Consider the following 14,037-nt stretch of genomic DNA (forward strand, 5'->3'; position numbering starts at 1 on the left):
AGCACTCGAGGCACCTTCTGGCTAAGCTTAACACTGCCACCAACTTGAAAAGCACTTAACAGAGTTCATGCTCTGCTACTTCAGAGTGCAACTCGTCTGGGGAGTAAATTTTGTTATTTTGTTTTTGTTTTTTTCCCTTTATTCATGCATATTTTAGCTCTGGTAGATTTCTCGTCTACTCAAAGCCTAAACAGGTTTTCTGACTGCATGAAACAAAAGTGCTCTGAAGCAGCACTTTCACAACCTGAACAATTACTTTTTTTAATAGGTATTTAGTCTTATGTCCTGCACACACCTACACAAAAGAAGTCAACATGCTTATTAACTAGAGTATACTTACCCATCTTTCATTTCTCCACATACCTTTCTTTCCCAAGGAATAAGGGCTTATCCCAGATATATTTTTAAGCTATATCCCAGATATATTTTTAAGTTTAAAAACGTAATCTATATTTGAAGTTACAATAACACAAGTCAAAACAGTCCTTACAACCTACCAAAATCTAACTTCCTTTATTCTTTCTCTGTCATGCAATAAATAAAGACATGCAAATGTAACAAGTTCTGAAGAAACAGTGATTATGCTGCAGTCCCAGGCCACACCTGATGCCATGCCCATCACCAGTCAAGGGAACAGAGAAGAGCAGCGTTACAATAGATGTTGCAGTGACACTACTGCAGGCTTCTGAAACAGCTGATCAAATTGCCTAACTTTCCCTCCAACAGATCATGGTTAATGCACTGCTAAGAGTTTAAGTACATATTCTACACACTGAAATAACCAAACATGAGCATTAGATGTCATCTACATGTATTAAACCATTCTTATGGCTTATTTACTTTTCTTATGGCCTAAATCTAGAATACCATGACAGAAAAAGCAAACACCAACCAGTATTGATCCTTCATGATGTTAATATTGTACATGTCCAGTTGAAAGTCTAATTCTCTAATTTCTTGTTTAAAGCTAGTCGCGATCTCTTGAATTATTAAGTACCACCTACTCATTACACAAACTGCTGCTTAACATTAAATTGGCACATACTGCATGTAATACTGTGTATTGTCCAATGATCTGAGGATTATATGGTATACTGAATTTTCACTGAGCACATGGTCCTGTATTAAACTAGTAAACCTGATTTCCTCAGTTCCTTTTCATTCTGAGGCTTATTCTTGAATGGGCTGCAGAAGGATTTTTGAACAATATAATCCAGCAGCAGTATGCCCGAGACATCCTTTTATAGTACTTCCTAAGGAAAACATTTTTGGGAAGTAAAATTAAGTGCCATCTTTCAGGAAGTTCTAGTTATTTTTCCCCTGCTTTGAACAACAGTATGATTGAACTTGTATTTACCTATAAGGATTGACAAAAATCAGTGTACCACACAGATTTGAATTCCCATTAACAGAAACCCATGGCAGCACCTGGTAATTATTCAGCTAGGGAAAGAATGGGTGATACTAATATTGCAATGAGATGGCAAGTTTAAATGGCACCACTGTAATATCCTGCACTGGAACACTTATTTGCAGAACTTGTTGTTGCACAAGAATCCCTTCTAAAGGTATATTCAAATTTCCAGATCAGGTCTTCAATTTGGAAAGTGCTCCGAGATGCCACACATTCAAATGTGAGCATGGCAAGGGAAGAGTTTAGGCTCAACAAGCAAGGAAAAAGACTGTGCATACCTTTAGCACTAAAAGTCAGTTAAATCTTATCTGGCAGAGACAGGACATACAAACTACCTCCACCATGGGATTTGCACCTTGGCCTCTTCCCTCAGAGTAACCTAATTTCTAGCAGCAAAGAGTTACTATTGAAAAGGAAGCACAGAAGTGAGTTAAAATGGAATGAACTGCTTCTTAAACGCTGACTCTCCTGGGTCCAGCCTAACAAGGGCTTTCTCAGAAAGAGTAATTGTCAATCAGGATACAGTCTATTGGAAGATGTCACCTGAAGTGACAAAGCTCACCTCTAGGTTAAAGAAATTGAAAAAAATAGCACATTTAACTCCCAAAGCTAAAAAACCATCAAAGTTAAGAATCTGCTAGTATCCTCTAAGCTATGTACCTCCAATGTGTAAGTCTAAGAAATCCATGAAGATCCTCAAGATGTCAATTTCCTTCAAACAACTTGTGTGCAAAATTCTGCTGTTAAATACCACTAGAATCAGCCAAAGTGATTGGTTGTATTGGAAATGAACTGTACGAGACTTATGATTGATCTACATTATGCTTTAAATAGTATGGTTTCATAGCTACTTCAGTGCAGAAGAAAAGACTGTCTCACTCACTTTGAGGTTAAGACTTTGAAACATGTTAGTGAACAAGTGACCTGTGTACCTTTAAGCAGCAACCCTGAAAAGTGATTTCTGAAGGATTCCACCCAAACATCAAAACCTTCATTTTAATTTAGTCACTATTGATTACCTATTCAACATTACTCACAGTAGAATGTCTTCAGTTTTGTTCTTGCCAAATAACAGAATGACTAAGTTCATAATTAGAAAAATTAAGTTATTGTTCAAAGAGAAAACAAAAAAATACTTTATGTAACCACTTCTGATGAAGAACTAGCCTAATACCTATTTCTACAGGATCTACAGAAGTGCATCAAGATTCCCCATTGAAATAACTTTCTTTCTGAACAAAAGCATTTGGACAAGGCGTATCAAGATATCCCAGTGGAACAGCACAGCCAAAACAACTGGGAACGTAATTCAGCACATTTCTTGTAAGTCTAAAAACAGACTCCTAGAAAGCTCACTAGGTGCCATGGCATTATGGCCCCATATCACATGCACACTGAAATAATGACCAGCACAAACATGCACCTACATCTTTTTGCAGTCTAGCCCTCTGATCTCAAAATAATTAAGACACAAGAAACAGCAGGTGGTTTTCAACTGACCTGAAGTATGTACTTGCTAAAGGCAATAGAGTCAGGATTCCAGAAGTTTTTTCTCCTTCCTATCACATTTATGAAAAGATGGAAGTGTCTTAATGATTTCAGTTTGCTAATTCTTTCCTGCACTCTGTGAAGTTTTTCTCCAATTATAATCTTGTTCACAGAACTTGCAAGTGAAGTCCTGAAGCATTGGCAAAAATCAACTCATGTAAGCATGGCATTACAGAAGGGACCATTTTGAAAACACCACTGTTATCAGACTATATTGGTAATTATGCTCATACCAGAATGACCTTCTGATGTTGTGCACAAAAGAGTATCATATTGGTATAACTTAAAGCCTAATAAGGTATAGGTCTCATCTTTTTGAGATAAAATATTCAACCAAAGTAAAGCTTTAATCACAATAGAACAAGTTATTTGAAATGTACTATTATAGCACTATGGGTACATTCCAAGATATCTAAATTGACATCAGCTTTCTCTTCTCATGAAAAGAACAGTAATGTCTCCTGAAATACAAATAAATGATTATGCTCTTTTTCTCCAAATAAGTAGGAAAGAACAGGAATTAAGATTTAAATACATTTTTTAAAAAATAAAAATTCTAGTATGTCAAATTAAAAGAACTAGCACCCATACCAAGACTAGTGAATTGTCTTTAATGCTAATGCACCTGTTGAAAGGCACAGACAGCTTCAAGCTCTTGAAGCAAATCTGCAAGCCACTCTTACTCAAGTTTACACACTGGTTTATTGGCACTAATGCCCTGGGTACTGGGGGGGGGAAATAAAACAAACAAAAGCAAATCTCAAAAGTTCAACTTCCAAAAGTATGGCAGAAAACCATGTTGAGTTTTTTCCTCTACTGTTAAATAAGTAAAAATTCACATCCAAGAAATGTAAAACAGAGAACTCAGAATAAAAAAAAAGGGGGAAGAGGAACAAACAAAAAGTGCACCAGCTTTCTTAGAAATGAAAAGCATGAATTTTTCAGAATGCTCCTTAGTGCTTGTTCCAAGCTAAGTTGGAAGTAGCAAGTATCTGCTGCATAGCATAGCACAAGTGAAACTCCTGGCAGAATATACACTGGAACCAAACCCTTCAAGATGTCCCAAGAGGAAACATACACAATGTACGTTTTCCTCCCAATACACAGTTAACAAAGACAAAAATTTGAATATATTTGAATAAAAATCAAGTCTTCAATCTTCCTGAAAACATATGTGACATTTACTACAACATATATGCACACAGTACAATCTACTGTATGATCTGCCAAAAGCATACCATACAGCCACTTACTGGATCCTGCACAGCAGCACAGCAACAGCAGCATGTGCCACTTGGCACAACTGACTGAGCAAAATTCCTGTTACAGACTGCAAATTCCTGCTTGTATGGGTTTGTGCTTTTTTCAATTACACATCCATACAAAGTGCATTCCCTGCATTGGCCTCACATGGCAAGGTGTGAGCAAGAACCTAATTCAAGATTAGTGATACAATTCCTGCACAGCCTAAACCCCCCTGTACCTTAAATGACTGCAAACTGTCATATCTTGCAGTTTACGTAAATCCCCCCAAAGGGCTGAAGCCAAGCTAAGCTGAGGTTTCTAGTCAGTACAGAGAATTAACCACCTCCAACAGCTCTGCTCTGGCTGTTTAATCCTTCAATGCTGTTAGCCAACTGCCTTCTAAAATGTTCTGACCTACAATTTTGATTAAGACACAGTGAAAAGACAATGTTTCCTACAACACACCAGGGCAACATGCAATTATAATACTTACTAGATGAGAACCGTCCTTAACTTCTTGTACTTGCTGCACCTGCGGTTCAGCCACAACTTTAGTGTCCTGATCAGAAGTCATGAGCTGTCTGCTTTTTGGCTGCTCAGAGAGAACTTTACTGGTCACCTTTGTAAGCTGCAGAAATAAGAAGACAAAAGATCCTGTAAGTGGTTGTTGAAATTCCTGAGAACCCGCAGCCACTCCAGACACGCCACCTTGACTCAGAGCAAAGGTCCAAAGAACTTCCACACAATACGGTCGGGATTATGCGTCCAGAGAAAACATAAAATGAGGATAAAGCCACCTTGCAGATACACTCAGCTCCCAGTCACTGGCTGCCTTGGGATTACAGATGAGCACTTGCCACAGCACTGGGCAGGGAAATTCCACTGGAAAAGTTTCTCTTGATTCTCACCTTACTTATTCAGACTGCATTTCAAACCATGACTTCTTCATACGACCGGCAGACTCCACTCACTAAGGAGCATTTAGTCACAAACTAACCCTTCTTCTATAACTACTTAGATGGTCACTTTATCTTTGCAAAATTTAAGAAGCATGTTACAACAGTTCTGCTAGACTACTAATGCTCAACCAGTTCTTCTGCTCTATAATCCCAAAATCTTATTTTGTTTGATTAAACAAGTAAAAAACTCAATAGAGCTGAAAGTCTGACAGCAGTATTGCTTTGAAATTTGATGCTATTATTTAATACTGTTATTTTAAAAAGTCTTCAAAAAACAATAAAAGCTAATTTAAAGCATGAAGTCTCAAAGTAAATACTGACGTGTGAAAATCAGGCTTTTTAATTTTTTCTTTTCTAAAAAGATGTAAAATGCTTTTTTAGTTTTTTATTCATAGGAAATTGCAGTACTGCATCTTTAACAATGCATGAGAGAGATTTATTGCTTTCCAGTTGGTGACACCAAACATGCAATCTTCTTAAAATGAAAATATAAAGATTTGCAGCACATGTAAGTTAATGGTATTGTTCCATTCTTTAGGAACATAAACTCCTTTAAGGCTACCTTGACTCCATGACTAGAGTTAAGAAGACTTTCAGTCTAGGGCATTACAGCCTTCCATGAATCTCCTTTACACTGCATTCTGAAGTGGACAAAAGCGAATGTCAAATACAACTGACTGAATACATTCCGAAATTTTCAAAGAAAATTATTACATTCAGCTATGAACTGATTCAAGCACCTGTATTATAGGATTATGCAAGAGGTATTTTGTACATACAGCTGAGGTAACAAATATACTGACATCCTCAAGAAGATGAGCATTTAACAGCTGCTTATCACCTCATATATTGAAAAGTATGTTTTCAAAAGAAACACAAGTACTGTGTCAATGTTATATTCTCAGAAGTTTCTTTTCTTAACACTATGTCTCTCACCTTGGAATAGAAACACATTAAGGAAGAAATGGTACAGACAAAAAAAAACCATATTAAAATGGAACTAAAAGATTACACTATCCCTCACATAGTGTTACACACAAATACACTCACAGGTTACGTAACAAATTCTGGAATTCATTCAGGATGCTTATGTTTTATAAAATAACCAAAAACCATCCTCAGGATGAAAGCAAATTTTCAAAAGCAGTATTAATAGCCAGACTCCGTGTTGCTCAAAGCCATGCATGGGAAGAAGCAGACACATTAACACTGCGTGAAGTGTCTAAGCCTCTTGGAGAACACTTCTGTTCATGTTTTTTTAAGAAATTGTGTTTAGCCTTTCCAAATTTTGGATTAATTTTTCTTTCTAAAAAGAGCCTAAGTCTCCTCACTCATTTCATGTTCACTGTATGTAACCTCCACTGCTACTCATACTACCCCTGGGCATAGTTTTAGTCCAGATTCATAAGCTAAAGAGTACTTTACAGAAAGACAAGCATGTTTCAGTCAGCAATGGTGGTATCTACTCAGCATTTTGATCCCCAAATCCATGTTAAGGTACTTTGCATCCTTCTGTCACCTACTTATCTCACATATTCCCATCCCCTTCTAGGATCAGCATGTCCAGAGACATGCTGCAATCATTTCCATCCTCTGGTACATAGTGTTAACACCCGAACTTTGTAGGTCTAAGGATAAAGGAAGGGAAGGGAAATAGCTGCAATCATATGAATGTGTCAAACAAAAAGTAAAGTTTCACTACATGTATGTCCTTTAAAGCATTTGCTGACTGGCCATCAAGCACAAAATACCCAGCTAACTCATTAATTGCAGCTGAGGATAGACAGGTTTTCAGCTAACCTGACAACACATAACTGCCATGTGCACACTGCAACCTCAAATTCCTTGGGTAAGCCACCAGCAATTAGAGCAGCATATCACTCTACTGCTTTTCAGAAGTCCCTTAGATGAGATTATGAAAGATGCTTATCACAGGCCAAGTCTAGATTGAAGCCACAGGTAACTTTGCTTACACTACTCAGACTAATAATCATATTCTCATTAGATACACGGATTTGTTGTGATACACACCATACTAATACCACTCACCTTGTAAACAAATTATTTTTAGTAATTACAATGTGAAACCCATATATTTAAGTTGAATTTTGATCACTAAGTATCAAAATGGCACTCCAAACAATAGCAATAAAGTCATTTGTTTGAAGAGGATAAAACCTGCTTTCCAAATCCCGTGATTTCAACAATGATCAGGCTTTGCCTTTCTGCAAATGGGCAAGCCATACAGAAAGATCACCAACACAGAAGGAGGGAGCTTCTGTTGCAATTTTTCTTCACTTAATACATCCCACTGCTACAAGTCTGCAGGATGTCAAGTGCTCAGCTGCAAAATCCCATTGGTTGTGAGATACTTCAAAATGACTTCACATGCAGGGATGCTCTGGAAAGTTAATGCCACCTTTTCTACTGCAAAGCTGCCACTTATTGGACTCCTAGAGAACAAAACCTACATGACATCAGACTCCCATGACTATCATGTCAGAGAATACAAGGGCTGTAGAAAAAGGAGAAAATCAATAAAAATCATGGAATGTTAAAAGCTCTCCATATGATATATTTTAGCATGTTTTTCATTAGTATTGATATATCTCTTCATATAAAAGCTTATTTATACAAACCACAATCAATAGCTGGTAATTCTAGAAACCACAGGAAGAGATTCACTGTTTGAGAGAGTTTATCAGCTGAATTAGTGACAAGTTAAATGGAGCATTTTAATGCAGCAATAAAAATTATCATCCAACAGAAGAGTTAACTTGTCCATGACTTTAAAAGATCCGGTTTACCAGTCAGCAGTTCAATGTATCTTTGCATAAATAAATGTTGCAGCAATAAACAGGAGACATTCAAGAGAAAAACGCAAGCTGGCAAACCCTTTTGGGATAGAGGTAGCACTACCTACAGCAGAACATTGAGCTATCACAATCAAATGACAATTTTTTCATCACAGAATCACAAAGCAGGTTTTTAGTTGAAAGGGGCCTTTTGAAAGTCATTTAGCCCAACTCTTGTGCAAGAAACAGGGACATCTTCAACTAGAACAGATTGCTCAGAGTCCTGTCCAACCTGACCTTGAATGCTTCCAGGGATGGTGCATCCACCACCTCTCTGGGCAACCTATGCCAATGTTTCACTGATTTAGAAGCACCCATTAATTTCAATTCTGCAAATGCATATAGTAAACCATTGTATCCTTCTGGCTTGCCATTTGGCCATCATAGAGTATTAAGTCAGCTTCAGCAACTTGGGAATAACTCTGTTCTTGACTCTTCTACAGACATTCAAGTACTTATTTTGACAACTTATTGAGACTAACCAAAAACAGTCCAAACTTGGTTTGTAAATAGGCAAGACAGAGAACTTTAAAATACAGGAAAAACATTTTTCTTTAGAAATAGCACAATATTCAACCATGTTTCCTTTCCCCAAAACTGTAATACACTGCTCCATCTGCAAAACTAGTAATTGCAACAGCAAGGGCAAGAGTGCCTTATTACTCGTTTTCTCATTAGTCACCCTTCACTTGTAGAGATCTGTCCCTGTGGACACGTGGTGAGTGGTTAACCTGAGGAGTTACAAGAATATTTTCAGGAGGGACTGAGACCATCTGGTCAAGCAACATGGGTATTTCAGCCTACTGGTTTCACTCTGCAACGTCCACAACTGCCTTCACAAATAGAAAGATACGGGGGTTGTTTGGGGGGAGAGGTTGATTTTTAATTTTTTTGTTTGTTTGAGGTTTTTGTGAGGTTTTTTTGGGCAGTTGTAGTGTTTTGGTTTTTTTAAAGTTGACAACATGGTTCTTCACTGTCAAGTCTTTTCAAAGCCATCTAGTTATAAGAATTCCATCATTTCAATACCAGATACAAACCAGCAATGGCCCACAGAATGACTACACAGACAAGTGCACACAGCCACATGATCACTCTTGCCTGGCTGCCAAGCCAAGCAGAGCTGGGACTGCTCTCATCCAAAAGCCACATGTGTGTGTTATCATGGTGCCAACATCTGACTAACCTTTACACTGCATTTTAGTGCAGGTTTAGGGATCCTAGTACAGGCAGAATTAATGTGCAACTGCCTGAAGGTATTTATAAACATGCTGCATCCACATGCACCACAACCTTGCAAATAGTTTGGAAAAGACCTCTATCTCCTTGATTGTTACAGAGCAAACAAAACCCCTACTGCTCTTGCTGACCTCCCTAAAAACCTCCCTGGAATGTAGCCCCCAATCCTCCTGCTCTTATTACAGACATCTCTAATTTTTCTCATTCATATTCGAAGTGTGCTTTTCTGCAGTCTATTTCATTGTCCAGAGTTACGACAGTCTGAGTAGCAGCATGCACTCTCAATCAAATCAGTCACATAGATCTGTTATTTAAAAACATGCAAAACCCCAAACAATGCTCTAGGGCTGAGATCTTGCCTGCCAACTTTCAGCCCAGAGTAATCAGCCCTTAAAAAGAGATTTACAAATGCAAGTGCTGACAACTAACTTTCACCCTGCAAACAGCAACAGCATAAAACAAAAAAAGCTCACTAGAATAAAAGAACTTTTCACTGCTCTTCAGCAAGTACAAACAAAAATAGATTTGAGTTTGGCTTTGTGCAGAATTCTTCTTAGCAAACATTTTAGAAACTTTAAACACAGATTAAGTTTTCACAAGGCTAATACAGAAATACACTTCAGTAACATGAGAAAGCTTAAAATGTTTTCTAAACAGAGGTGCATTGCTTAACTTGAGCCTCATAACAAACTTCCAGCTGCAAGCCAGAAATCCTCTTTCTACTTCGAGAGAGAACACACTTTCTCACCATCCACCACACACTTGGGTACCCATGAGGATCAACACACCACAGCAGAGGTAATCAGAGCTACCACTGACCTCACCTCTGAAAAGTTCTACCACCTGCTGAAGACATCACATAGACATTTATATAAGAAATAAGAGATGCCTTTCCCAAAAGTATGCTACCATTTTAATACATTAGCTCCTCTTTAAACAATGTTTAACTTTTATTAGTTTCACCAGCTTTGTGAATAGCCAAAGCATATGTAATACATCAAGAGTTAATCATGTTCTCACTTCCAGTAAAGGTGCCAACTCAGATACAGGATATATAGTTTAGCTTATACAGCATCATCAAGAAAAACTGGAAAAACCCTAATCCTGAAAGGCTGAGAGTTTTCCTCTAAGTGTCATAAGCACTGATACAAACTTTCAATTTTCATCTGGTGGTTGTTTGAGGATACTTTCAAAAAAAACCATCTCAGCTGTTAGAGCTGACCCATCATCCTGCTGCATGGGGCACATGCTACCATTCTGTAGAGAAATAACATCATCCAAGCTGTATTACGCTCAAAGAGAAAGCTTGTGACAGAACTCAGGAGTTTCCATCTTTCCCTTCAAAGCAGGAAATCAGTTTCTTTACAGAGCAGATGTGACAAGCAATCTAGCTTTCAAAGGATGGCATTATTTAAAATAAAATATACTGTGAAGAAGTTCCATTAGCACAGCAGATAATATAGTTGTGAATAAGAAATCTAGCAGCACCAAAAGCGTATCTGTTTGTGGCCATGTCGGCAATCATCACTGTGCCTACATTGGTTGTAAAATCTCTATTACACAACAGCAATTAAAAAGCTGACATGACATAAATATTTAGTCACAGCATGTGTCTACAGAAGTCTTGAATGCACTACTATTAAAAATCATCACAAGGTCCTCAATTTGTTTGACTGCTGATTAGCTAAATGGTTGGGGAAAAAGTTGAAAATTTGGAGCTTAGTGTTTAGACACAGTGATTTATGCAAGTCTGTCAGGCAAAGGTTTTAAAACGTACAAGCATCCAGTGTACGTGCCAGCATGGTGGCTGGAAAGTTAGATTTCAAAGAACCTGAGAAAAGTACCATTGGATTTGTTTCAGTTTTCCTTCCTGCCAAGAAATTACTTACGCCCCAGCACTCTCCAGAATAATGCAACTTCTGGGTTCCTGAAGAGGAACATGGACCTAAGCACTGGGGGCAAACCTGCAACAGAACACTTGGAAGACTCAAGGCACTTCAAAATGTACAAGGCAACCAGGTGTTAGCAAGAAATAGTGTCAGAAGAACAATTAAACCTTAATGCTGTACCTTTTTTAACATCCTTCAACAGAAAACACAAATTATTTAGAGCTGCTGCTGCATCTACTTCACAAGTTTGGGTTTTTTTTCAATCCTTTCTGTTGTTTATAAGGTTGAGAGCCTCCAAAATTGTTCTGCAATTCTATTAATTATCCCTTAAAATGTAATATCTCCTTTAAGAAAGGATGAAATAGTAAATTTTGCTGTTTAAAAGGAACACTGCATTTTTTTATTTAAAGATCTATGAAACATTTCTGTGTGAGGCTTCCCAAGCAAGTCACAACTCTCATCATTTACTCAATATTCTCACTCACACAGAAACCTATGTGATGAAGAGCACACCAGAACTGATTACTCTGCAAGTCTGGAAATCCAGATCATTACAGTAATTAGCTGTCCAAAAGATGCCAAGCAGCAAGTTACTAAACAAAGGTGATAAAATACCAAAGAAACCTGATACTGGTAAATGATAAGGACTCTGTACAGAGGCATATGAACAACTCTTTCAGTGAAGAGCAAGAAAAATGGGAAGAGGGTAAAGTTACAGTCTTACTCAGCATCTCAAACAAGACGATGATGTCAACACTGCACAGAAGATAACAGGATGACCTCCACCAACAAAAAATTATAATTTATAATTTTGTTTTATAAATTATGGTTTATAATTGTTTGTATCTAGCCTTTTAAGCACTGTATTTTAAATATATGTGTGTAACAAAAATGAAATAATTTCACTACACTCAATGGTCTCTCACAGAATTTCTGCAGCCTGCCTGCACACCAAGAAACTTCACATGCAGTTACTATCTGAAGTGCATTCAAACATCACTCCAGAGATGGACCAAGAAGCCTGTGGATCACATCATCCTCAGTAATGCAATAAACCAGATATTTAATGGTATATAACCTAACAAAATCTTACCATTTAAGAACACTAGGAGTGCCTACCAAGCAAGAATAAGCCACTAGGAAGAAATGTTTATGCCTTATAAGAGTGTCATGTGCCTTGAAGACAAGAGTGATTGTGTCATGAGCAGTTTTCAGTTTGCTTATGGCTTGTTCTCAGTTTTCAAGTCTGAAGCAGCACTCTCCTGACTGCAGGCTGAAGCACATTACATTAAGAAACTCAACTCATTAATTAACAGGAGTTGCTTCATGTTGCACATCCATCACAAAGCCACAAGCTTGTTTTCCTCACTGTAAGTGGACTAACAGCACACACCCTGCAGGTTATTCATAAAGATATATATTTAATTTCTATTATAACTATCGTGTCTGATAAGATATTTATCAGATGATGATTTCAGAAGTACCGCACTTAATTAAAATTCATCTCTTGACTCTCTGATTTGTGCATTTTCCAAGAAATCCCTCAAATGGCAGAGTTAAATTGTTAGCAGGTCAACCAAATCATGACAATTCTGAAAAGTGGAATGCTAACTTAATATAAATTAATTATGGTCATAGTTCTCCACAACCCATTCTCTCTTGAAAAGCTGAATGTAGAACTACACATTCTACATTCACTACCACGGCCTACAAAGAGCAGAAAACATCTCACATTGAATGAAAAAGGTCTTTTAACTTCCTTACGAAAGAGATCAGGAATTTGTTACTCAAGTAGATTAGATATGTACCTTGAAGTATAATGATTTTTCACTAAAATGCTCCATCACTTGCCCTCTCTTATACTTATAGGCCCTCCCTTATACTTGTACGCATTTGACTTCCTGCCTACCTCCCAGCTCTGGCACAACTTTTTACTTTTCCAGGACACAAAACATCACAAGCAAGAACAGAATTTGAATCAATTTGAACACCCCCTTCTCCAGTTAAACAGAGAACTACACAGTAGTTGCCTGCACATGCATTTTACTTCTGTGGCCACCAAAACAGTAGTAAAGGAGAGAGGACTCAAGCTGAATGCCTGGTGGCATTCATCCTCCTGTCCTGCTCTAGGAAACCAGAGGAGTAGTGCTGCAAACCCAGTACTTCAGTTCTGAGTGGGACTCAACAGTTCAGGTTCACATCACTCTGCTGCTGCTGTTACAAAGCATCACCAATAAAAAAAAAAAAAAAAAACCACCCAAAACCAAATAGGAAAGTAAAGGCTACAGTAACATATCTGCAGGACCTTCACAACAGAAACCCCAGCAGACTGAACATTGCCTGTTCTGAATTAGAGTGAAAGGACAGGCTGGTGCAAGCCACTGCCTCTTCCGCACTGAAATAATCAGAAAACTAATGAAGCCTAAATACAGGGCAAATAATGCTTTAAAGTAGCTACTGAAGGACAAGCTTGGAGTTGGACCCCACACTCTGCACAGCACTTCATATCTGCCTCTGCTTCCAAACTACATTTGGAATACATTTGTTAAATAAGCCTAACCATAAAGGCAGACTAATTCTTCATATAATCTTCTAAAACCAGCCAGCCTAAATAATGACTAAGCATATAAACCCCCTTATATTTAAGCCTAATATGGGTTAAGAGAAACTGCAGCATGTGATGGAAGCTCCTTCCTTCGGCAAGATTTTTTCTTTAATTAATATATTTTAATAACTGATTAGATTCTCATCATAGCATAGGCATCACATATTATACTAATGCACTATCCACATTGATTTCTTGTAACATTCCCATCCACCTACAAGGCAACAGCCTATGCTTGCAGTGTCCAGTGCAGTAGGATTCTGATCTGCAAACATAAATCACAGCT

General features: G+C 37.8%; 1 protein-coding gene across 5 annotated transcripts in view; it reads right to left on the minus strand.

The window, feature by feature from the left end:
* The window catches only part of LARP4B (La ribonucleoprotein 4B), a 56,002-nt gene that overhangs the window by 32,750 nt on the left and 9,215 nt on the right, over window positions 1-14,037 (minus strand). For all 5 annotated transcript variants that reach the window (XM_053999965.1, XM_053999974.1, XM_053999982.1 and 2 more), the window contains exon 2: window positions 4,701-4,835. In XM_053999965.1, coding sequence (XP_053855940.1) covers window positions 4,701-4,781 — 81 coding nt within the window. In that variant the 5' untranslated portion in view covers window positions 4,782-4,835. The remainder of the gene's footprint in view (window positions 1-4,700; window positions 4,836-14,037) is intronic.

This window comes from Vidua macroura, chromosome 1 (genome assembly GCF_024509145.1).
Source record: "Vidua macroura isolate BioBank_ID:100142 chromosome 1, ASM2450914v1, whole genome shotgun sequence".
In the NCBI taxonomy this organism is placed as follows: domain Eukaryota; kingdom Metazoa; phylum Chordata; class Aves; order Passeriformes; family Viduidae; genus Vidua; species Vidua macroura.